Source organism: Oreochromis niloticus, linkage group LG22 (assembly GCF_001858045.2).
Source record: "Oreochromis niloticus isolate F11D_XX linkage group LG22, O_niloticus_UMD_NMBU, whole genome shotgun sequence".
NCBI lineage: Eukaryota > Metazoa > Chordata > Actinopteri > Cichliformes > Cichlidae > Oreochromis > Oreochromis niloticus.
The window spans coordinates 19,362,211-19,386,951 of record NC_031985.2 but is presented as its reverse complement, the minus strand read 5'-3'; the positions used below and the strand labels follow the sequence as shown (position 1 = coordinate 19,386,951).

Below are 24,741 nucleotides of genomic sequence, written 5' to 3'. Positions count from 1 at the left end.
AGAGTTGCTGATGTCTCATGACACAAGTTACTAATTTAGCTACTTACTGTCCTTGCCTAGGACAAACCTGTCATTATGATGTTAAAATTTATGCATGTCCAATATATCTGATTGAAGTAGTCTTTAATTTATACACAATTTTCTGTGACAAAGGACACATTTGATTGGAATGTGCCACAAGTGAGACATAAAGAGTTCACGCAGATTAAAACTTTTCTGTTTTGCAAACAACTTAAATTTTCATAGCTCAGAAACCTGTTGTAAAACATGTTTTGAGCATTCCAATCAGTTCATTCCATTTTCCTGTTTGTGTCATTTCCTAATATAAAACATGACAATGCAAACATGAAGAGATGTCTGCAAACAACAACGTTACATCCGGATTTGTCCATAAACTCCATCTTGGGCACTTCACCATCAATTATATTTACTATTGTTGTCAATGGCACTTGAGCCCCAATTGTAAGTTTTCTTTCACTGTGGCCTTGTCCTGTAGGAGACAATAAAAATATCCAGAGGTCGATAAGAATTTGGCTATGTGCAATAACACAAACTTCCTGTGTTGCCATGACCACAAAAGTTTTTAAGTGTACTGTGTTTTGCGTAGTGCATTGGAGTTTGCCCAACTGCTCTAAATGTGTTTTAGGGACTCAGAGAAGGCATTTAACTTCATCCTTCTCAGATTTTGTTGGGGACACAGTATGACATATTGAGCCCTTTGTTGCAAGCTATCTGCTCCCTGTACAGCCACTGTGGTCTGCATAGCTGGCAATAAGTCAGACTTGTTTTCTATGGCTGCTGGACACCACCGGGGGTGCCATTTGCCACTGATATTGTTCATAATTTTTATGGACAGAATTAGTTTTAATTTAGAATACATTTTTATGGAGGATGACTGTTTCAGTGGCCTCAGGATCTCTTTCCTGTTTTTTGTAGATGATGTAGTTTTATTGGTTTCCTCAAACAACGACCTTCAACTTGCACCAGGGCACTTTGTATCGGAGTGTGAAGCAACTGTGATGAAAACTAGCACCTCAAAGTCTGAGGCCACGGTTCTCAGTCGGAAAAAGGTGACGTGCTCACTCCAGGTCAGGAACAACTTACTGCTAGTGCTGTGTGATACTGCAGATTTTGGTATTGAGCCGTTACCAAGTAAATAGAGGGCCAGTATTGCCAATATCAATACTTCTAACTTATAAAGACAGCTCATTTAGAGGAGAGCAGTGTGTCATGACATTTGAAGAATTGTATGAAGAACCAATTTGCAAATTCTGAACACATTTTAATGAGCACCAAATCACAGTGAATTTTACTTTTCACAACGGTTAATTAATAAAACAACCAAAACGTTCAGTTTCATGCATTTTGAAACTTTTTTTTTGGGGGGGGGGGAGGAGACTTGAAATGTCTTTAACCCTTTAAGGCCTGCTGGAGTGGGAATGCTCCGTTTTGCCTAACTATTTTTAAATCCCGGTAGAACTGCAACCACCTAAGCTAACGCAATAATTGTATTTAATTTTTTTGCATAGGAAACTGGAGGAGTTATACTTACATCTTATGCATTCAGCTTGTCCTACGTCACGGTTTTCTTCCACATATGGCTTTGCAAAAACTGCATAAAAAGCACTTGCAGCAACAGAAAAATTATATTCATGAAACAGGCTTTGCCGATCTGATCAGCTGTTCATAACACTTCCTAAGTTGGACGTCAGCGCGAACTATCGCATGTCTGCCATTACCTGCCAAAACCGGAAGTGACGATTAATTCGTGGGGAAACGTAGGCTTTTTTTTCCCCCTTCGGGGCATTTATAAAGCTATACAGGTGTTTTTAAAAGTCATGTTTGACTTTATGCTTTTCTGTATAGTTACTGGGGTGCTTAGAACTCAAATTACACTGTTGGAAATAGTTTATTCTGATGCACATGCAATGGTTTTTTTGCAAATTTACATTTATAATATTTATTTCGTTTTTCCTGCAGTATATAAAAAAATTATGTATCTCAAAAATAAAACTATGAAGACACTTAAAATTTAAATTAAATTTTCTGTGGTTCGAAACTATTTTGTGCAACTGTTTTGCATTTACAGTTTTGAGAGATATACCTCTGAAATTTCTCTAACTAGAAATGTGTAAAAAAACAAAAAGAAAACAAAAACAATTTTCAATTTTTTTGTAGTTTTTTGCACTTTTTATTTTTTTTATTTTTTGCAATTTATGTTGTTACCATGGCCTTAATGCATACATATTAGGGATGGGCCGATCTGATATACAGTATCAGTATTGGTCCGATCCTGACCTAAATTACTGGATCGGATATCGAGGAGAAAAAAAATGTAATCCGATCCATTAAATATCACAAAAGCACCTCAAAAAAATTGCGACATGGCATAACCCAGGTAGTGACCTTAGCACGTCGGAGCAGTATGCGTCACGTGATAAAACGGCGGCTGTGTGCGAGACCTGTGGGCGGTCTGGAGTTCACACTGAAAGCATCTGGAACCTGGTTTGAAAACTTTTTTTCATATTTGTGTTAAGTTTTGTATAGAAATTACACAAAATTCAGTATCAGGTTAAATGTGATAGAAACAGCTTACACTGACATCCATCTTGATAAAAGATGAGTGTCGTGAGAAGCCGTGTGTCCATTTAATTGCACTGCTTTCCACTCTGGGTGTCTATTGATGTTAAAGCACTTTGAGTCAACCTCTGTTTTTTAAATGTTCTACATGATATAAATACAACACACGTGACAGTCAACACAAAACTTTTATTTTTCTAAAAAATTAATTAATTTAACACTATTCAACAAGCTACATACTAAACTTAGCGAATAGAAGCAAAGTATCAATCCAGTCGTGCTAGTATCGATTCGATACCAATACCAGCGCAGGTATCGATGCTCTTGATATTTGACTCAATCCCCCCACCTCTACTTACTGCTTTAAATGAATACTCTTAAGTATGTCGGGGTCTTCTTCACCTGTAAGGGGAATATTGGCCTGATGCAGACTCTGCTATATCGTAACATGAAGTGGCTCTTCTAATTTCCTATTGTTACTGCATATACCTGAGCAAATTTGTGCATGTCTTTGCTTAACTACCTTTTGACCAGTGAAAACTGCGCTGTCTCTTCTTCCCTATTTCTTGCTTCTTTTCCAGCAAGGTGCAGCAGCAAATAATAATGCTGGATTTCCAGTGATAAGAACTTCCACGGTTCTTGAATGGAAGAAGTTTAGGGAGCTCATCTCAAGGTGAGATACTGTAGCGACGCTGTATTTATATTCATTTCAGTACACATTGCGCTTGCTGTATTTCCCCTGCAAGGCATTTCCTGACTTTGAAAACTAGTTTTCAAGTCACATTTGCACCTAAAGCAACATTTAAATTCCACATCACTTTACACTGCAACACTTAATCCCACATATTTTAAGCTGTAGCCTCAACACTGCTTATGCTTTCCTCATAAAGAGAAATATGTTCAGGTGTTTGCGTGGCATAACTCAGCTAAAGTGGTTACAATTTCCAGTTTTCAGAAAGTCATTAAAAGTAATGAGACAATAATGGAAAACACACTTTCTTTTTTTACAAAAGCAATTAGCCTTTTTTAATTTTACATTGCATTGAAAATTTACATAATAGAGTCATACATTTTACAAATTATTTCATCATAAAAATATATTTCTGTACAAAACACTTTTTTATTTTATATTTCATCTTTTTTTTTTCTCAAATGGTGAATATTTCCAATGTCCCCCAGGCAGGAACGGCTTTAAGTCTTTCAAATCACAAGGGTCTTATTGCGGTCAGTCAGTAGGAAAAGCTTGTGGCAAAATAGACTGAAGCTTAGAAAAAAATGATCTCTGATGACGAGTGAGGGGAGGAGGCGCTGGAGCAGGTGTGTGTGTGTGTGTTTGTATGTATGCATGTGTGTGCGTGCGTGTGAGACAGAGCGAAAGGGAGGGTCTCGTGGTTTTTGGTAGGCACTGTGTCAGATTCATACTGAAGAAACGGCAACAAAAGCAACAACAACAACAAGAGCGGCAACAATCAATCCGACCTGTAATAAGAAACGATGTCATGATAGCGATGAAGTGCGGCACAGTCACAGCATGGATAAACAAGGAAGCCGCAGCTACCTTTGCTTTTAAATCAGTAACGACTTTAAAAGGAGTTTTCTTGTCAGCTGGATGTGGTTGGCGCCTGTGGTCACAGCAGCGGGGGTTCTTAAAACAAAGTGGATGTTTTTGTTCACCCTGGCACCCAGACTCATTAAAAAGTCTAGTTATCCGTCATGTGCGGGACCCCAAACTAACAAAATTCAGCCTCTCGTTCGTGAAACCAGATTCTTCAAAAAGAAAACAACAAAAACAAACACTTTTTTATTCAATGAGCAACAAAGCTGCAAAACAATGACTAATGCTGATTGATACTTCTATTTCTGCCAATTAATATGGTTTACTACCAGGCCCTTCCCTCATGATAGTTAATTTACTCTGAAAGGTTTCACACAAAAACTCAAACATCTACTCATCTCTCAGCAGTGGTTCATTTATGGTACATGAAATCATTAGAAAGGTTGATATCAAGTGCAACAACAGTGGCAGATAGGGGCAAAATATAGAAAAGGTTGCCGAGTGTTTATCAAAAGGTGGCAGATCACACTGGAACAACAACAATCACAACAAAAAATAAATAAATAAATAAAATTGAGATCATATGGCTGCTTTTATGCAATATGTATGAAATAAGAAAAAAAACAAGCGTTGGCTTCAAATAGTCAAGCATTATGATAAATGGGTCAGTTCATGATTATAAATAGATTATAAGATTTGAAATTCACTGAACACAGACATGCGTGTCATTAAAATCTGTCTGTTGTTGAGCTACACTCATGTTGGAGACTTGTAGTGCCAAAGATAATGCAAACCTTCAAACCTAAAGAGTCAAATGGTGTCTACCGATTTAACATGATGTGGATTTTAGAAAAAGGGCAAAATAGATTGTAAGATCACACACCTAAGATGATCAGGTCTGTCTGTGGTGCGATTCTGATTCACACTGAAGGCGTCCTGAGTAAGATACTGAGACACGAAAGGTTCAGATGACATGTGCACTGTGAACTGTATATGTTTTTAATAGCAGCTTTGCCGCATCGGTTTACAGGAAGGCCATCAGGTTGTCTATTCCTAATCATATTTTCCTCCTATATTGTCCTTAAACCATGTTTTGGGCTTAACAAAAAGCATCCTCTATTTGTTGGTGCACCAACTATCAAACTACAGCACATCTAATAATATGTAATTTAAGTAGTCTTTAATTTATACACACTTTATGTGGCAACAGACACATTTAGCTGCCACAAGTGAGATATAACATCCTGGTTCCTGCAGATTAAAATGTGTATGTTTTGCAACTAAATACAATTAATTTAAAAATTGTCATAATTCTGAAATCTATTGAATAACAGATCTTAAGTATTGCAAGAATTGGTTCATCTCTTTTATGTTTGTCTCGTTTCCTTATTTAAAATATATAATAGAAACACAATATTACATGTTCTTTAACTCAAATTTGATCAATACATCTATTTAAAAACTCCATCTTGGGCACTTTATCAGCAATTTCATTAGTTTTCATTATTAATAGCGCTTTAGCCCAATTGTAAGTTTTCTTTTATTGTGGCCTTGTACTGTAGGAGACGATAAAAACATCCAGAGACGGAGCTGAATGAGAGTTTGTCTATCAAACAAATGGGCTCCATTAAAAGTTCGACTTCCTGTGTTGCCATGATGACAAAAACGTTCGTTGAAGTATACTACTAATCTATTATCGATTTAAAACATAACTAAATAAACAGCTATTTTTAAAAGTACAAGAGTTTTAATTCACAATTTTCTGTGTCCTCACTGCGCCAGCTAGTTTAGAAATCCCAGCTGTTACTCCGTCTTTAGCTTCACCCTTAAAATGTTGTCGGTGTGTCAACGGAGATAATTACATATTTTTATTGTCCAACATCTCCAATGCAGGAAAAATGGCAAACAAATACAAACTCTACCAGGTTTTGGAAATCTGCCACCTGTGATAAATGTAGACTAAAACCATTTAAAAAGCGTAATTGTCGCTGGCAAACCTTGCATCTCAACAGTAACGACAACAACAGTACCACTGATGCTCATGATTGCCCCAGTGGGAAAGACGGTGCATGTGTGAGGGTCTTCAAAATACAGAACGAATTAAAATAAACCAGCTTAATGTTACAAAGAAACCAAAATACTGCTTGTGACTTCTGTGAACAGCACATAATTATAATGTCTTTTATTCCGACGTTTCTTTCTTTTTTTCTAAAAACTCTGCTATAATCTGTCTTTACCCTTTAGCCCCTCCCCTGTGGTAAATATATAGCACAAAAATATAGGTGGTGAATGCTCCCGAATATATATATGCAATAGATTTACAGATCAGAAGATTCTGCAGCAGTAAGAAAGAAAGAAGATAAGCACTCTCAGAGTGCAGAATTACAGTGGAACAGTGTCCACAATTGTAGGGTTACAACCTTGTTGTCTTTCTTTTAGCCTGTCTATCAGTTCATGTCTGTCTCTGCCTCCTGTCTGTCCTTCTGTAAGCCTGTAAATCTGTGTTTAAACTGTCTGTGAAGTGGAGACATGGATGACGGAGCCTGCAACAGTCCGAGACCAGGCTCATCTTCTTTGAACCTGTCTGTCTCATTGTATGACTGTTAATACCACTTGTCTCTACCTGACTCTCCAGATTTTGTATGTGTACCTGTCATCATTTGTGTCTGTCATTCACCCTGTCAGTTCTCTCTCTCTAACCTTTCCGTCCCTGTGCTAGTCCATCTCTCAGCGGGCAGACAGGTAGTGTTCCCATGAAATGTGCTTTAGTGCCAGAGCTTTCTCTGTTTGTCAAAGTCTTTCTCTTTGTTAGTCCATCAGAGTCCTCTGTATCCATTTAGTGTCTTTCTGGTCAAAATCCATTTAAATTCGCAGGATCAGGAACATCTTACCTCATATTCTGTCTGATCTGATTCATTATGTAGAGGGAGGGCTGACCTCTCCCAGTAAATGATTTCAGGTTAGACAGGCTCTGATTGGCTGGGTTACAATTTCAAAATCTTCTTTTTTCTCCTAATGACTCCCTTAGTCTACTTCCAGTTCAGTTAGGGCCTGTCTCCATCTCCTTAGCCTCCTCTCTTATCCATTGGATGGGAAGAGGCAGTTTATCCTTTAGATGAGACAGTCTCTCATCTGTTCTCTAAGTGCTAGCTCCCCTTTAGACTCCTTTTAGTTTTGCTGTGCTCTAATCCCAGTTCAGTTAGGATTATAGCTCCATCTCCAAGGATGCCCTTATCCTTCGCTTAGGAGTTAGTCTCTTTTCAAAGCAACTTTCGCAACTGTCTGCTAACATTAGCCATCTTAGATCCCATTTCAATAGAAAAAAAAAGACAAATACCGGCTGGTAATACCAGCCTCTGGTTGTAATGGAGACAGGAGGCTGTCCTGTCTGGCTGTTAGCGTGTTGTATTCCGTGGTTGTTTCAGACATAGTTTCCTCTTCACAAAGCATTAGTCCGGTTTACTGATGGTCTGCTGGTGACAGTGTTCTCTTTGTACTGTCAGTGTTGAAACCAAATAGATAGAAACAGTTTTCTTAACATCACAGTGTCTTTTATGACATCATCTTCATGTCACATCTCCCCCATCTGTGGTCATTGTGATTACGTTTGTTCTTTTTTTCCATATGTAAGGACCTGTTTAATACAGTTGGTTTGACAACATGTTACATATGAAAAATATTTTTTAGTGGATTATCTCCTTGATTTCCATCTACAGCTGGGCTCTGACGATGTGCACTCTCTTTCTCCAGGCACGAGTGATCATAGATCCCACTCTGGGTCCTCCTCTTCACAACTTTGTGTGACATACAAAATTTGGCATTGGGTTGTGATAACATGTCATGATGTCCAACTAGCAGGTCATGGCTTAATCATTAGTACTCATATTATAGATAGTGAGAGAGGTTAAATAAGAGGTTAGAGTATAATGGATGTATCTGGTTTGGAATCCAATTATAAAGAATCCATGACCCGCTGAGTCTTGGGGTTAGAGACAGATAATAGCCAGTATGGTTTTCCATTCAGTAGTATCCCTTTCCATCTCTTGATGTTACATCTCCCATTGAGTTCACACTGGCTGCTTGCTTCTATCAAAGGCAGCAGACCTTTTGTGTTCATACTTGTTCAAATTTCATTTGCGGATACAAAATGCTTTCAGTGACGGAAACCAATGCTGGGTTTTGGTTTCAGCTGGAAAGCTGGGTTAGATTAGGTTTCTGGACTGGGAATGAAGGTCTTTTGTAATCAGTGTGCAGACCATGTCGTTCATGGTGAAGTTTGCATCGAAGCACGGAGCTTTTTGTCTTTCGTCGTCTCTTACCAGCCATGGTCCCATTGGATATCTGAGTCATTAAATTCAAGTAAGGTCAGTCGATCCTCAAACCATGGTGCATACGGTGTTTAGATTCGGATCAAATCTAACAGCCTTCCCCTCCACAGCCTTGGCGTTGGTGTTGTACATGGGGTTCTCAAAGGCGGCCTGGCCGTTGTTGTTTTCATGGACTGAGCATCCTGTGTATTGTGTTTTTGGTGTGGTTCTGTGCAAAAAACAACAAAGAAAACCACATATATAAAGAAATCAAAAATACACCATTGGAGAAGCAGAAATGCTCTAATTGCCTATTAATGTTAACATTACTGAGCAGCCAGTGGACAATACAGAATGCAGTCTTGAGAGTAGAAGCATTGTAAACAAGCCTTAAGAAGGATTAGAGAGCGTGTTGTACTTTTTAGGAAGCCTAGTGAGATTCCAATCAGCTCATCCAAAACTAATTCCTTCAGCAAGCCTTTTTTTTTTAGATATTAACAGCAGAACAGAAGTTATTTGCATCTGTTAACAATGCGAACACAAGTCATTTGTGCTTAAACCATATCTCTGAAAAATCCAATTTACCACCTCCTAAACAGAGCTGTTTTGCGGCACAGTTTGCAACAGACAGTGACTTAACTGTCTTTGAGCACCGCAACAACCAAACCATTGAGGAAGGCATTGTTATCACGAATTAGACAGCTTCTTAAAATGTTAACAATGCCTTTTTACTTTTTGTATGTTGTTAATGGAAAACAGAAATGAAACCACGATGCAATGACAGGAATGTATTCCTTTCTGCTGCTGAAATGCAGCTGAATGACACTTCAAAGGGATACGTGCAGATTTACTCTTTTCAACACATACCTTTGTTTGTAGAGATAAAAGCCAAAACCGGTAAAGATCAGAGCAAAGAAAGGCACCAGGATGGCGATAGCCACGGAGCTGCTGTTGGTACCAAGCTGGGGGGGTGGCGAGTTTTGACTCTCCGACATATTCAGACCTGCGACAAACCAGGAAATACACTGTCATCAAAGTGATTTGATACAACAAGAAATATTGTTGCGGGTTTGGAACAAAAGGCTTTCAGCTGAGTTGTTCAGCAAATAACCAGCCAAATTTTTATTAGTTGTAACTATGATAATTAAGGTAGGGGCTCTGGTAATTGGAAGTGGACATGGATGTTACCAGATAAGGATTATTTTCTGCTTAGCATCTTGCAGGTGACTTGCAGCTTACATTGGACTCGGGAGCTTGTAGTCTTCTTGCACAGCTCAGACCTTTTAAGTCCAAAGAGCAGCTTTTCCTCTTGTTGAGAATACACTGCATGGCTGTCCCTGTTGCAGCAATAAAGCCACTAGAAGCTCCCAGATTACTTACTGAATTAGTTTGAAGCAGTCTGCCTGATTTTACTATCAATTGTAGTCATTCATTGCTGAATTCCAAAGGAGCCAGTATTATTTGGTGCTGCTAGCAAAATCGAAAGAGAATTACCCAATCTTTGCAGTCCAAACTGTCCATAGTCTTTTCCCTGAATAGAACCCTGGAATACGTAACTAGAGCCATCGGGCTCTGCTGATACCTGGAGATTAAAAAGAAAGAGCGGTTGAGAAATTGTTTAGGCGGGAGAGGAAAGGAAAACAACTGTGAAGGGAAAAACAGAGGGACAAAGAATGGTTATCTTCTGGTTTCATGTCAACACTACAGAGCAAATGAATCGAAGATGATGTTTGGGTTTTGCTGAAATCTTTGTATAAGGTGTATTTTCAGGGAGGTTTGTTTATTTTCTTTTTCCTCTCTTCACCTGGTGAAGAGGTGGTGCATGGGCAGGCAAAGGGACACATTAAATGTTGGCTCCGATCTGGAGGGCTGTCTTTAAAATTGCAAAAAAAGCACATTGGCCTTGGCAGAGAAGGTAGTCTCTGATGGCCGGTGTAGTTTAAATATTTCACTGACTTATATTTACACAAAGTCAAATGGCTTCAGTGTAAATCCAGCTCAGCTGAATATGGTTAGGTTGATTTTATCAGCTGGGACTTACAAATCCATCCATGGTCCAGGAATCATCTATAATCTTGGCGGGAGAGATGGCTGAATCTTTTAGTTGGTTTCCCTGGTTCACATAATTCACCTGATACATCAGCAGCAACAGCCTGGCCTCGGACGCCTTGTACACTCCTAGAGGCCAAAGAATAAACACGTGATTTATACTTGGTTTGCACGTGGTACATGGTTTAATGGCTTGCTCACTACAGTTCATTAGATCCTACAGCATGTGTTTCTAGTCTGTCTGGTGCACCAGCGAAATACATATTGTTAGTTCTGACGTTTTATTGGGATACAAAGAAAAGACAGCAAACTGAATGTAGCTGCAAAATAAAGAAAATATTTATTTCAAAAAATTGATTAATATTTTAAAGAGAAAATCAGAAAACTGAAGTTAAGCAAAGAAATTCAATTCATGAACTCATAAAAAGGTGAAAGCGATGGCTGCTTTTCATGTCTCCAATCTAATACATCAACTGATATATTCTTCCAGCTTCACTTTTGGAAATAAAATATAAAGTATGCACATTTCCAAAAACACCAAACCCCTGCTGACTTTTGAAATATTCCTTGGGTAAAGAAAACTTGACATCTTAAACAGAAAAAAACATGCAAGTTTTATGTAACTGGCCACTGGCCTTTCTGTGACTGTGTGAGTGCAGCTTTAGCTGTTATTGATCTAAAGCTGCTCCTTTAAGCCAGAAGACGAATGTCTGATAGCGGCGCGGTTTTGTGATATGGTGTTTGTGCACTCTGCTACTCCAGGAAGCAATTCTAGCTTCAACAGGATTTGTGTTTTAATAGGGTCTTAACCCCCTGCTGACGCTATTGTACGACCCTGGGAGGTATGTGTGTGAGTAAGTGTCTGTCTGTGTGTTTGAGTGAGTGAGTGAGTGAATGTGTGTGTACAACAACACTGCAAAGAAGCATAGTAGAAAGAAATGAATTTCAATCACTAACAAAAAGCAACAATAAAGAATAAAAGTGCTCTCAATTCTGTTTGGTTGCTTGCTTACAGTTTTGCCAATGGATCAATACAGCATAATTTAGTATTATAGCTACATTTTATTACAACGATGGCCTGTCATGTCATAGCACTTATGCGGTAATCTACTCAAAGTGCTTTCAGTAGATTACTGAACAATTAAACCTGGCGTAACATGCCTGACAGGAGCAGTTCCATGTTGCCGTTGCTAAGGGTAACATTGACTCTCCCCGTTGTGGAGTTAAAGCTGGTGATGCTCAGTGTTATAGGCTGCTTCCTCCCACGGTAATTATAGGAACCCTTCCATATGTAGTTGGGAGCAAAGACATCATCTGGAACTACAAAAGAGAAGAGAATATGAATTAGATTACGGTCAGCTCCGATCTTTAAAAAACAAAACAAGAACAACTGCCTGCACCAATCAGCATTAAACAGCATTAACCCCTATGATGGTACGTCTGCCCTCCTGTGCTGACTCATCATTTTCTCTCTCTGTTTGTCTCCCTCTCTCTTTCTCTCGTATGAATCAGTTTTGTGTGTGTCATTAATCTGGCCTTGTGTGGTGTGACTTGTCCTGGGTTCCTGCCACTCAGTGCCACTCACCTGTGCGGAGTCTGCTGTTACTACTTAAGGTGATGATCTGTCTTCAGTTTTCGCTGCATTGTTGAACTCAACACAGTTGGCTAAACTGGCTCTCTTCTTTGCCGTTTTGCCCTGCCTTCATCCCTTTATCTATGCTACTTACATTTATTCTGTGCAGGGCGTCCTGGTGGTTGGATTGAGAGAGTGATCTAAGCCTTCTTTTACTGGGCTCCTTGCCTTTGCTTTATTAACTCTTTTTGTCAAACTTTGCGCCAGGCAACAGGCAGGTGGTTTTAATGTTGTAGCAAACTGGTGTATATAACTGCTCAGCATGTGTGCATTTTATGCAGATAAGTGCATACAGTATGGCAGAAAAAGACGAGCATAAAGAAGAGCAGAATTTCACAGTAGTTAATTTACCTTTCTCTGTGTAGTGAAGAAAAATAAATTATTTAGAACTACCATAGAAAGCAGTAAAGTGCAATAAAATCGACAAGAGCATAAGAAAAACAAGAGCAGCACTGTGGAGCAGAACGTAGCAGAGTGAAAAGGAGCTGAGCTGAATTTATCGAACGACAGATTAAGCCAGACTAAAACGGAATAGATAAGTCAACAATAGACAAGGAATGAAAAGACTGGAATAGGAAAGAAAGTAGTAGAACTGACCGTTTAGTTTGGGGCTGGGGGTTCCTGTTACTGGCTTCACAGGTTTCTTCTTCTCTCCGGCTACACACACAGCCAGAGAAAGAGAAAAAGGAGATAATGTCATATCAAAACTCATGAGCAGGGCAGCAGGGGCACAGCACGAAATATTTTAAAATGCTTTAGTTTGCAGCAAACCTCCCTAATCAACCATGTTATCCAGGGGAGAGTGCAATTCATACTAACAAGTCACCACATTAAAATGCAGCGGCAGTCACTCTTGGTCACAACGACGAGTGAGAAGTGGGCCGAAAAAGGGTTGAGCAAGACAAACCTCTTTAATGGTTACTTGTAGACTGAAATGCAAATAAGGTTAATGATCAATGACCAATAATTGCTGTGCATATTAGTATATTTTAAAACCGGCTTCAAGACACTTTTTCTATTCACCATCAGCAGCTTGTACTATCACGTCAAGATGCAGCTATTGTTGGCAACAAATACATGCAAGCCAGGAACAGGTTATTTGTCCGAGAACCTTAAATTGGATTAAGGAGTGCTCCAATTTTGAAGTCTACTCCAGGGCAGCTGGGTGGTAGCCGTGGTGGAAGGTTTCAGAAAAGACAGTCTGTGAGCACGTGTCGATACCAGGTAAAAGATTTTAAGGAGTGCCAACTACATATTTGTAGCAGGGATGATGCTGATTTCTTCTATATAATCAAAGCACCTTCCAAATTGACCTTTTTGTGAGATTTTTGGCCCAAATGTTCAGTGTTTCCATCATTTTTAATAATTTGTGAGACAATACGAAGAGATGATTGTAGCAATGTCTGCTAGACATAAGCTAACGTAATTTGTGAAGCTCCAGTTGATTGTATTTTACAATATTAACTATCTACAGTAGGGGATGGTTACGTTGCAGTTATTTAATCTCTTCTGCGATGGCTCACAAGGTTGTAGTTTAAGCTTGATAAAGCATGATGAATGCATGACTTCACCTTTATGGTCCTGCCTGGTAAATCTAGCAAAGGGACAAAACACCATGGGACATTTTTGATCCGTTTTGTCTTTGAACCATCAGGCTCACCACCAATCCAAAAGCTGATCAACCCAACAGGAAATCTCACCCTACTCCAGATGGCTTGTCTGTCCCTGTGTGTGAAGTGACAAAGTCTCGTTGAGCTAAACATGTTCAAGCACTCCTATCTGGTCACTTAAGCTAAAATGCTCCAGATAAGATAATCAAAAAAAGATACACTTAAAGGAAATGTGAACAATGCAAACGACTGTAGCAGGACAGGAGTACTTACCCCGACATATCGGCATCTTTCCAGTCCAAGTGCTGTCACTCTTGCAGACCCTGTGTTCAGAACCCCCCGCCAGGAAGTAGCCATGCTGACAGCTGTACACCAAGGTGTAGCCAAACCCAGGAAGATCCATCCCTACCACGTCCACATGGAGTGGGCTCTCTGGCTGCTTGCAGGCGTGGGCTGCGGGGTTTAGACAGATACATTGTTACACTTCAGTGAGAGTCTGAAGGGATGAAAGGGTGAGCAGCCGACAAATTGAAACAGTGTGTTTCGTACGTATGCACTCGGGTTGCATCCCACTCCATGTTAGATCAGGCTGGCAGGTTCTGGAGGAAGATCCCTGAATCAAATGACCAGGCTGGCACTGAAATGACACCACACTCCCAACCTAGGCATAGGGACACAGACAGAAGTGCACACAGAAGCCATTAAAGAGATTGCAATAGATTTGATTGGTAAAGAGGAGTCTGAATATCTTCAGCGGAGCATCATAGTGTTGTACTGCTATGATAAATGTTACTCATATTTCAACAGATGAATTCGTGTGGATAGAGACCAGTATTTTAATATAAAGTACATTAAAATAGATGTTTAGATGTGGTTGCGGCATGTCAATGCAAATGCACAAGCATCCACTGTGTTCCTTAAAATATTAGAAGTATGAAATCAACTTGCATTCCCCGTTCAGCAAGACTTAATTTGAGACAAATCAAAAGTCAAACATATAATGAAGTTTGCTACCTGGCAATGCTGTAATATTTATCAGCCATTAGATATTTTCCCTTCTCTGCGGTAGCAGGTAGCAATCCTTTTAAATATCTTATTTGCTTTCTTCCTGCCAAATAACAAATATTTTTTTATTTTCAAGTTAACAGTGAATTATTAGTTATTTGGTTGAAATGACTATAATTATTTGGTACTAGGTAAGCAGGTTGTTCTCCAAGAATCTTGAAGGATTTCCTATAGTTCTTGGGTTTGGGAATTCAAGTAGTTTCAGAAGCATCCCACACTGTTAGAGATCAGCACTCTGTGGGTGGCAAATCATCTGTTGCAGGACTCCTTGCTCCTGTTGTCACTGAATATGCTTCTTTATGACTCTGGTTATATGTCTGGAGTCATTACCATACTGCAAGTGGTTTAGGACTGACAAGATGCTTCTCTGATGGCATTGCATGGTGGATAAGAATCTTAAAGCGCTGCATTTGAATGTCTTAACATTTTATTTTCTTCCTGCCTCCCTCTACTGCCTTTCGTTCTTTCCTCTCTCTTTCATTTGCAACAGCTGCTATTAGTTACTGGGTTCACTTCTGGGGTGGCAAGGCAGATACGGCACTAGTCTGAGAGTGCAGATTTACCTTGAAACCATAGGTCCGATTCAAGGAGCCGTAGCGTGGTGTTCCCGGGTTATCACAGCTGGTTTTGGTTGGTTCTGAAAAGATCAGCACACGAGTGGAAGTAATTACACAGAAAATCTAGGAGAAAGACAAATTAGCAGCAGCGTTATACATCCCCTCTCAAGTTCCCTTTCCTCCCTTTTGTTGTCATGGTAACAGTGGATTATATATGCCATCAGGACAGCAGGGGGCAGTAGCACTTTGTCAGAAAACGAAGCAGGGCCCGCTCTAAGTGTGTGTGTGTGTGTGTGTGTGTGTGTATATGCATGTGAGTTTGTGTGTGCGCATGTGGAAGGGTCATCAGCATGTAGAGCACATCCTGACGCAGAGCTCGATTCAATACAGCTTCCGAAATGACAGATTCACTCTCCACCTCTCTCTCTCTCCTTCCCTCACTTCCTGTACCTATCTGTCTGCCCTCTTCGTCTCTTTCACTGTTGTCTTCTTCTACCTCGCTCCCTCGCTGTACAACTGCTCTTTTCCCCTCTTTTTCTGTCTTTCCATGTCACCAGACCTCCGTTTGCCAACCGCTTCTTCCCTCATCTGTCTTATTTAAAGAGCAGGCTGCTTTAGGTCAAAACTCATTCTGTTTCAGTCACATAGTAATACACATCACACACTAACATACAGCTGAAATCACAAACTAATAAATCAACCAAAACACACACACACACTTAGGATCACTTTGCCCATAAAAACACACCGAGAGTCACTTTGTGGTTGAGTGTGTTTAACAGTCTCAGTCTACAAAAGCAATTATGATACAGAACAGAAAGATCTCCCTTCAGCGGCAGCGGCAGCAAACTGAAACTAGTTCTTATTCCAGCAGTTATAGATGAAGTCTTTATATCAGATGGGGTAACAATTTAAAGGCAGCGCGTTGTTTTCAGACAGTCTGTTTCCCATTTGAGCAGCTGTAAAAGTAGTGGCTGTATCCCTTATTGAGTGCTGCAAAGTAAGAAAAAAAAAAGTAAGGTCTTTGCTCGCATTTACAATAGCTCTCATTTATTAAAATTCATTACCATGCCTGATGTGTAAGCACCTGCTCTGAATCAGACACGCAAAGTGTTGCTCTAAACATTGCATGGGCTGGTAAATTGACTCACAGGGACCATTTGTAAAGTGTGCTGAATATCCCTTCTCATTTCCTTCTTAATCCCCGGATAGCAGCCGTTTGTTTGAAGTTGGATGTGGCTGTCTGCTTCTTGAAGGCTTTTACTAAATACTGTAAGTTACAGCATGTGCCGGTGTTAACTCAACTTCTGAGCAAGCACTTTTGCTGTAAGTTCCAAAACAGGTCTTATAGCCCTACTTTTAAATTCTGATTTTATCTAATATGTTGCTAATTGAACTTTGACCACTAGCAATCAGATCTCAGAGACAAGGAATTCAATATTCAATATATGCAGTATACAGTATTACATCATTTATTCATATATTTCAACTTGTACTTGTTCTATCCCACCAGAGAGGAAACCAACTAAGTTTACTTTATGTCTAGCATAATACACACAGCATACAATACTGTGCAAAAGTCTTGAGCCACCCCTCATTTTTAGATTTTGCTTCCACAGAGCAAAACTTTCTTATCATTTTTAAAGCAAAAGGAAGTCACTCACTTAAACTCCCTTAACACTGACCCAGGGATAATTATAGCATAAAAAAGACTCTTAACTCAAGGGGATAAACCAGTGCTGTGTCTACATGTAACAAAAAACTAAAGAACTACTTGTGTCTTTAGGCTCTTTGTTATGATCAGCCAATCGCAAAACACACATAATTTGTTTCACTTTCTTTGGTTGAATCTATGAAAAATTTAAAAGATAACACAATTTGACAGGAATAAAACAGTATTTTTGCACAAACAAACTAATTCCCAAAGAGCTATTAGCCAAAAGCTTGGGACACTCCATGGTGTGCAGTGTGCTGCTAAAAAGTTTGAGGAAACTTTTTTTTTTTTTTTGAGAAAAAATCTACAGCAGATGAACAACGTCTGCAAGTTATGTCCTTATAAAATAGGAAAGAAAATACGGCCAAGACCTGAGCGACCTGAAGAGGACCTTCAGCTGATCCATCTACTGTTCACTGAAGCCTCATCACAAATGGTCTCAGTGGAAGTGTGACACTCAAGGCTGATGCATGAGTGGAAAACGGGTCTTATATAGTGAGTGTCTACAATGTCTGTAGAAGAAAGTGGATGCTCTGTCCTGGAACAAAAGGCAGCCAACATCCAAAAAAGAGCTTTGAATGTCCTTCAAGAAGCCTGGAGAACTATTCCTGAAGACTGTTTAAAGAAATGACAAGGAAGCTTGCCTAAGAGAGTTCAGGTTGTGTTGAAGAATAAAAAGGTGGTCATACCAAATATTGACTTTCAAGCTTATCAGAACTGTTCAATCTCTGTTTTGACACATAAACTTTACTTCCCAGTATTCTTGTAAATATTTCAATAAAACACTGCACCAGGAAAATATAAAGAAATGAGAGGTGGCTCGAAACTTTTGCACAGTGCTGTAGTTTTGTAGTAGAAATGAGTTTTCATTGTTACAGTCAAACAGAAAAAAAATATGGCAATATGTTTGCATGGCATGCTTGCAAATGGCCTTTGGGAGCGAGTCCACTGGAAAGAACAATATTTTCACTTATATCCAAGTTCTCCTTTAAGGTACTGTTGCCCTTCCATTTATTAAGATCGTCTCAAATGAGTCAGTATTCATTGCTATTCCAATAAGTCGATGTAACACTAACTTTTAAAGAACAGCAGTTGCTCAGCACAGCATACTCATGAGTAAACAAAAATGAGGCTGTCAGGTTCATAATGATGGGTCATTAACTGTCATGATCATTAGGCAGGGGGCTATCAGACAAACACTAGAATAGCCAGCAAATGAGAAAAAGTAACATCAAGTCATTGTATTAATGGTTATTATTAATCAAAAAGGAAACATATGTACCGCAAAGGGGCCACATTAAAAACAAGTCTGTAGTATTACACTTTGATATGTTATTTAAAAAGACGATATGCATTTTACTAGAGTGACCTCTTGAGAAATCTCACTCAGAAGTTTGGAAGCTCTGTTGGCTAAACCAACACCGCCTTTTAATTTTAACCCTGACTTTGAAGTGGGTAAGACACCCCTGCCTGGGGATGCTAGGCTGTGCTCCAGCTCATGTGGGGATAAATGATTGATGATGAAGTCAGGAACTGTTAAAAAGCAATCAGTAAAATCTTATATAAACTTCTGGCAGAGGTTATAGGCCTTGGTATTGTATTTTAAACATGTTGAAGACTTAGTTGGCACGGTAACACTGGTGATTTTTTTATGAACTTGTAAATTTATTCAGAAACACAGTATAGAGCATTCTATGGGTCTCAGCATTGCATCTATTCGTAGACCTGAGACCAAGTTTCAGTTTAAATATTAAAACCTTAAAGCAGAAGAGGTTTTCCTAGCCTCCCTGTTTACTTACTCATTCATAAGGTTTATCTTTATTTAAAAGCAAAATTGTGCCAATTAGAGGCTATAATCTAACAACAGCCAGTTCTAACCAAGACCTAAAGTCATTTTGCTACCTTGCGGCAATTAAAACTGAGTGATCACATTATTATGGAAAATCAAAGGAGCATAAAAGTAAATATTTAACGCCCTGTTATAGAGTTCACATATCAGCCAAGTGCATGAAGTTTAGCAGGCCTATAAATTTCTCTAAACTAAAATAATTAACAGGAGCAGATGGACTCCAGGAAATGTCAGGTCAGGACATTGCCTGAAGCCACGCTTTGCCACATGTAGCTCAGAAAAGGAGTTAAACATGTCGCTGACTTCTCACTACTGAAAATACTGTTTGTTTTTGGCCAGAGAGCTGCCTTGTTAGAGCAGGAGGAGGTAGCACAGATGACGACCGCTCTCTCGCTGTGAAATCTATCAAATGCTGTGTTCTCATGTGCACACAATTGGATGTCACACAGACTTTGTATGAGGAAGCTGGCAGGTTAAAGACCGTTCATTGTCTGACTGCATGGGCCTTCTACAGCTCTGCCGAGTGATGTCTAGAAAAGTTCAGAGCTAGAATGCATTTGTGTGGAAGCACCACGTCTTCTCATGAGCTAAACCTAAATGCATTACAACTGGAGACATAGGAAGCAAATGTTTGCTTCCTAATTATAATTTTTTCAATAATCTGAATGTTTTGTATTGTTGTCAAGTGGATATGAATGGATTACCAATACAGCGCGGCTGTGTTCCACTCCAGGTGCCATCGCTTTCACAAAGTCTAGTTGCTGTGCCGACCAGTATGAGAGGCGGAGCACAGCTGAAGGACACTTCTGACTGATAGATGAAACTTCGTCCCTCTCTGAAACCACCTACTGGAGTCCCCGGGTCACCGCAAAATTTGGCTGCAAACACGGAGACAAACACACATAATAAAACACATAAAAACACCATTTCAATTGTGCTGCTAGAAATGGTGAATGTACTCAATTTTTTGGAAGTTCAAGGACAAAAGTAGATTTTGCTCCATTTGTGATTGGTGTAATTAATGTGTCCTTACAACCAAAGTTCAATGTGATGCTTACGTAAGCACTGCGGGAGCATGCCGCTCCAGGTGCCATTGGCGACACAGGTCAGAACAGCTGGAAATGAGAGCTCGTATCCAGGTGAACAACTATAGCTCACGCTGCTGCCCCATTCAAAGTCATTGCCCTGCAGTACCCCATTACTGATGGCAGGTGGAGCCGAGCAGGTCACAGCTGGGGGAAAAAGAGGGGGAAGGGTAGGAAAGAGAGTGAGGCGGGAAAAGTGTTGTGTTTAGAACAGCTGCAGTTGATGCTCTTTCTTAGTTAACATGACTGCACTGTAAAATCACGTGAGAAAATAAAGACTTTTGGTTTTAGTAGTCGATCAACTATTGATTTAAAATTACGTTTATAGTTTTAGTAAAAAGGGTACATAAACATCTTCTTATCTTGGACTTCCCAGACTTCCAATTACAACCAGTAACTGCTTACATTCAATTCAGTTTAAATGTATCATCATGTGAGACTTGTGTACATTAACAGCTGCATTGGAGGTGACAGTGATGTGACTGTTTGCATTTGTTATTTCTTTTTCTAGAGGCATTAAGTACAAAGTTAGCAGAATCTGCTGTCAGTAGAGAGAAAGCTGGGGTTATATATAGTTTAAGGTGTACCACAGTAAGTGTACATGTAGGATTTTTCTGTAGCAGAACCTCCTTTCTATAGCAATATTGTTTTACTAGTGATTGTTTAATAGCATACAAAAAAACACAATCTTCTACAAATGCCCCAAAATAGCTCTGTTAATGAAACACTCTGTTTAAATCCCTATTCATCCAAGCCTTACTATAGGTCTGGGGTACTATCAACAAATGATAAAACAGTCATATTGTTTAGGGCCTGGTGAGTGACTGTCTGATAACCACCGTTTGCTAGTCTGTAATCTGTATGCAAGTCTATTCTGTGACTGGTTGGCAAGTGGTGGCTGACAGTCACTAGCATGAAATTAGTATATGGTGCTGCACTGCAGACATCCCTGTTTCTGCTTTGCGTAAAACTTTTTACAGCTTCACTTCCACTCGATGAGTGGAACTTATCCAAGTTTAACTACAGCTTGGTGACTAAATAGCGAGTGTTTATGAAAAAGGCATTTTCTTCTATACAAACTACAAACCCTGCAATTTGTTAGCAACCAAAGCAATTACAAGGAGGTTTCTGGTGTGATATCATCTTTGAAACATTTAGTAACCACTCACCATCCAGCGGGGAATACAAGTTTTTCCTTATTGACTGCAGGTTGCCGGGCACCTACTGACCCGTCTCCAGGCCTGAGAAACCGAGGCCTTCAACAATATGACTGTTTTAACATTTGTTTGACAGTAAAATAGATCAGCAGGTGTACAGTAAAGCACAACTTTTGCATCTGTCCACTGCTATTAAACAAACATATGTTGTATAATGATGTACAAAATCTGTTGGATTTAAATAAGAATAAAATAATAAAAACAACATAAAGATGTATTAAATTGCATCAGTGTGTTAACTCTAAGGAATACAGATATATGCACTGCACTGCAACTACCTACAACATTACTGCAAAGCACAAATGAAGGGACCACCAAAGAATTTTTATATACTTTAGCCTTTATAGCAATGCCAATGCTAGCTAGCGAGCTAGCTTTATGTGTTGCTATTGTTAGGTTCTGTGTGTGTGTTTTTGTTTGCCAATTTGTGTTTTGTATGTAATTAAAATTTACAGTGAGACATTCAACAATATTTATGCACGACACAATTAAACATGTAGTATTTGTAATATGCTACATGTACTATGTAAAATGTACATATATAGTAATGGGACAGAGAAAGGAGATAGTAGAATGTGCAGTAATGGGAGTATCTGAAGTGTAACAGAGCAATTTAAAGGGTCTGTTTTGCTACTGTGTAATAGCAGTATAAGTGCTGTTTAAGGGTTGAACAGAGTTAAGAGTTGGAATGTATAATTTACCTGTACATATTGGCATATTTCCATTCCAAGTCCCATTTTGGGTGCACATCCTCACAGGCGATCCATCCTCCTCCATTCTATATCCTGGTTGGCACTGGAATGAAACATTCTGACCAATGGTGAAGTCTTCTCCATAGCGAAGGCCATTAGCTGGCACGCCAGGATCGCCACAGTTTATCACTATGGAGACGGACAAGTGGGGTTAGAGTGGACGACATGAGATAGAGATCAAAATTACTTTATAGGTCATGCTATGGTACAAGGTAATTTTGATTTTGTTACTATTCATTAATCTAGACTCTTTCCATACAGGTAATTTAATAATAAAAAGTGAAAGAAAGAGGACACCAAAGGTGACAGATGTAATAAACTAACAGATAAAGAAAGAGGAAAGGTGAGTTAGGGCGCAAAGAAGGTGAAGTGTGAAAAATATTCAGGCCCTAAAGTACAGATCAGATTAAATCTAGATGAAAATATCAGAAAATGATGCCTCAGGAATCTTAGTTTTAAAACTGCTATATTAGAGTAGAGGGACTAACATTAAGTAATTATCTCCAATAAAGCTTCTTCTCTTGAAAATGGTGAGTTTGCAGTCGATAGCAAATTCCTGATCAGACTGTGTGATCTCATCACATTTCTGTGTGGGTTTCACTTCTCATGAATGAAACAACAGTGATATTAAAAATGGCTGAGGTTGTCCTGGGACTCTCTTAAGGAGCATTAGGATTCCCCAGAGTGTACTTTTTAGGCACTGTCCTTCATAGTCTAATAGGCAGCTTAAATGCTTCTAAACCCACCCCAGATAGTGTCATGCCTGTTAATAGATGTGGACTAGTCTACTGTAAAAGCCATTTCCTTTAAATCAGGTATTCTTATATACTTTTTCCATCTGGGAACCCATATCTAAGAATTTATAGCATTTCTGATTTAAGCTTTTTTTTCATGCTACTGCATATCTGGATACTGGAAAGCATTAATATAATCTGGGAATTCTCTGTGATGTCCCATTATCAAGAAGTACTTTACTTTTGGACACAGCATATAGATATATGTTAGAGGCATTTTCTTTTAATACATTATAGTTTTTTACTATTTTTTGAGTCATTTGTTACATTTCAGCAAAATACTGTCTTTTGGCCAATTAACTCAGTGGCTTTTTGTCGAGTCTTCAACATTTTCTTAGAAGAAACAGTCAATTTCTTAGAAGTTACTAACCACCGTACCACTTTACATAACTTTTTAAAGTAAAGCATTGTTTGGAGTGCACAGTATTTAATTGAAATAAGACAAATTATTCAAGTAAACTTAAAAAACAACTTATCTGTTAAGTAAATTCCACTTGCTCAACTATGACTTTGCTTATATCTCATATGGGAACAGAAGGTTACGTTTTATGGCTATTTACTCTTGGAGATTTTTCCCACAGAATTCAATAAGCAAATGAACTCAAGTAAACAACGATCAAGGTTATATAAGTCACTCTGTTGTCTGCAGTAAAAATATAAAGATTTGAGGCTTATTTCTTTACTCCTATACTGTGACATAATAATTTAAAAGAGGACATAAAACAGCATCGCCTGTGCTTTCTAATCTCACACCCAGAATTTGGTGATATTTATTGGTTGCAAACTTTCAGGGTATTGCAAGAGATTTAATACACCAATTACATATATAGAGTGTAATTATTACATACAGTTGAAAACTCTTCAAAGTCACCTCATGATTGCATGGACAAAATATTGAAAATACACAAACAAATGTACTAGACAGTACTTATATATGTATCAGCCTATTAGTCAAATCAAAGCAGATAACTTACTGGTACAGTTGGGCTGTGTGCCTGACCAGGTACCATTGGCTTGACACTGCCTGGTGGTGGGACCAGTGAGCAGATAGCCGTCCATGCACGAGTAGATGACAGAGTGAGAAAATGTTGTTCCATCCAAGCGAAATACTTTGCCATTGCTGGGAGTGCCAGGGTTACCACACTGAACAGCTGCAGGACAGAGAAATGGAAAAGGAATAAGACTGAGAAAATCCTGTGGACCTCAGCAAGTGTCAACTCTAAGACAATGGAAACACTGAAACATGTGTGGGTTCTTAATAACTGAATAACTGACAAGGTGCCATTTTAGGATAGATTTAAGTCAATTAGAAATATCCCCGTACGTTTACAGAAGGGTTGCGTGCCCGACCAGGTCCCGTTGGGGAAACACATCCTCTCTGAAGAACCTATAAGTTCATATCCCTCTGAGCAGGAAAAGTAGACCTTAGAACGGATCCTGAAATCTGTCTGTTCTCTTGAACCATGAGAGGGAATGCCAGGGTCACCACACGAGCCAGTAGTGTCACCTACATGGAAACAAAAAAGGATACAGACTTAGGTCCCTCACAGGTTCCTTACTGGTTTATACCGAATTAAGGATTACACTGATGCTAGTCCTGGAGTCAGGACACACTGTCTGTATAATGAGCTGTGTTTCAAAAATGACTCCAACTTATCAAAGCAAAGAAATGGAGAAATAAACAACTTTGGTTTATTATTTGTAATGTGAGGATTAAGTGAGGAAAACAAAACTGCAAACTGGACATGGGATTTTAAAAGAAATATCCAATGGCTGCTTCTAAATATCAACGGGGTGCATACAGACTGTGCATATGCATGGTTGTGCATGTGTGCTGATGAGTAAATAGGCAGCGGTGTGTTTGTCTGTGTGAGTGTGTGTGAGAGACCCTAGCTCTGTCCTTGTAGAGCTGCCTGGTCAGCAAATTGTGTCTGACAAGCAGAGCACACTCCTGGGAACACACACTTTCACACA

General features: G+C 39.2%; 2 protein-coding genes and 1 long non-coding RNA gene across 4 annotated transcripts in view; 1 reads left to right on the top strand and 2 right to left on the bottom strand.

Moving 5' to 3' along the window:
- Positions 1-1,722, bottom strand: part of LOC100691448 (teashirt homolog 1) — a 171,802-nt gene extending 170,080 nt beyond the window's left edge. Inside the window, exon 1 of the mRNA XM_025902152.1 lies at positions 1,553-1,722. The gene's annotated coding sequence lies outside the window, so the exon portion shown is untranslated. The remainder of the gene's footprint in view (positions 1-1,552) is intronic.
- On the top strand, positions 579-19,787 carry LOC102081965 (uncharacterized). 2 transcript variants are annotated; one of them, XR_003215819.1, is made up of 4 exons: positions 579-1,088; positions 3,162-3,253; positions 12,004-12,105; positions 19,653-19,764. It is a non-coding gene; the product is annotated as an uncharacterized LOC102081965 (long non-coding RNA). The 2 variants fall into 2 exon arrangements; XR_270297.4 differs by lacking the exons at positions 579-1,088; positions 12,004-12,105 and adding an exon at positions 2,395-2,505 and having other exon boundaries at positions 19,653-19,787.
- The window catches only part of csmd3b (CUB and Sushi multiple domains 3b), a 361,413-nt gene continuing 340,251 nt past the window's right edge, over positions 3,580-24,741 (bottom strand). Inside the window, 14 exon segments of the mRNA XM_019350799.2 lie at positions 3,580-8,671; positions 9,310-9,445; positions 9,937-10,024; positions 10,484-10,620; positions 11,653-11,811; positions 12,722-12,781; positions 14,008-14,187; positions 14,284-14,395; positions 15,363-15,436; positions 19,624-19,797; positions 19,978-20,151; positions 21,923-22,102; positions 23,742-23,918; positions 24,092-24,274. Coding sequence (XP_019206344.2) covers positions 8,512-8,671; positions 9,310-9,445; positions 9,937-10,024; positions 10,484-10,620; positions 11,653-11,811; positions 12,722-12,781; positions 14,008-14,187; positions 14,284-14,395; positions 15,363-15,436; positions 19,624-19,797; positions 19,978-20,151; positions 21,923-22,102; positions 23,742-23,918; positions 24,092-24,274 — 1,994 coding nt within the window. The 3' untranslated portion in view covers positions 3,580-8,511.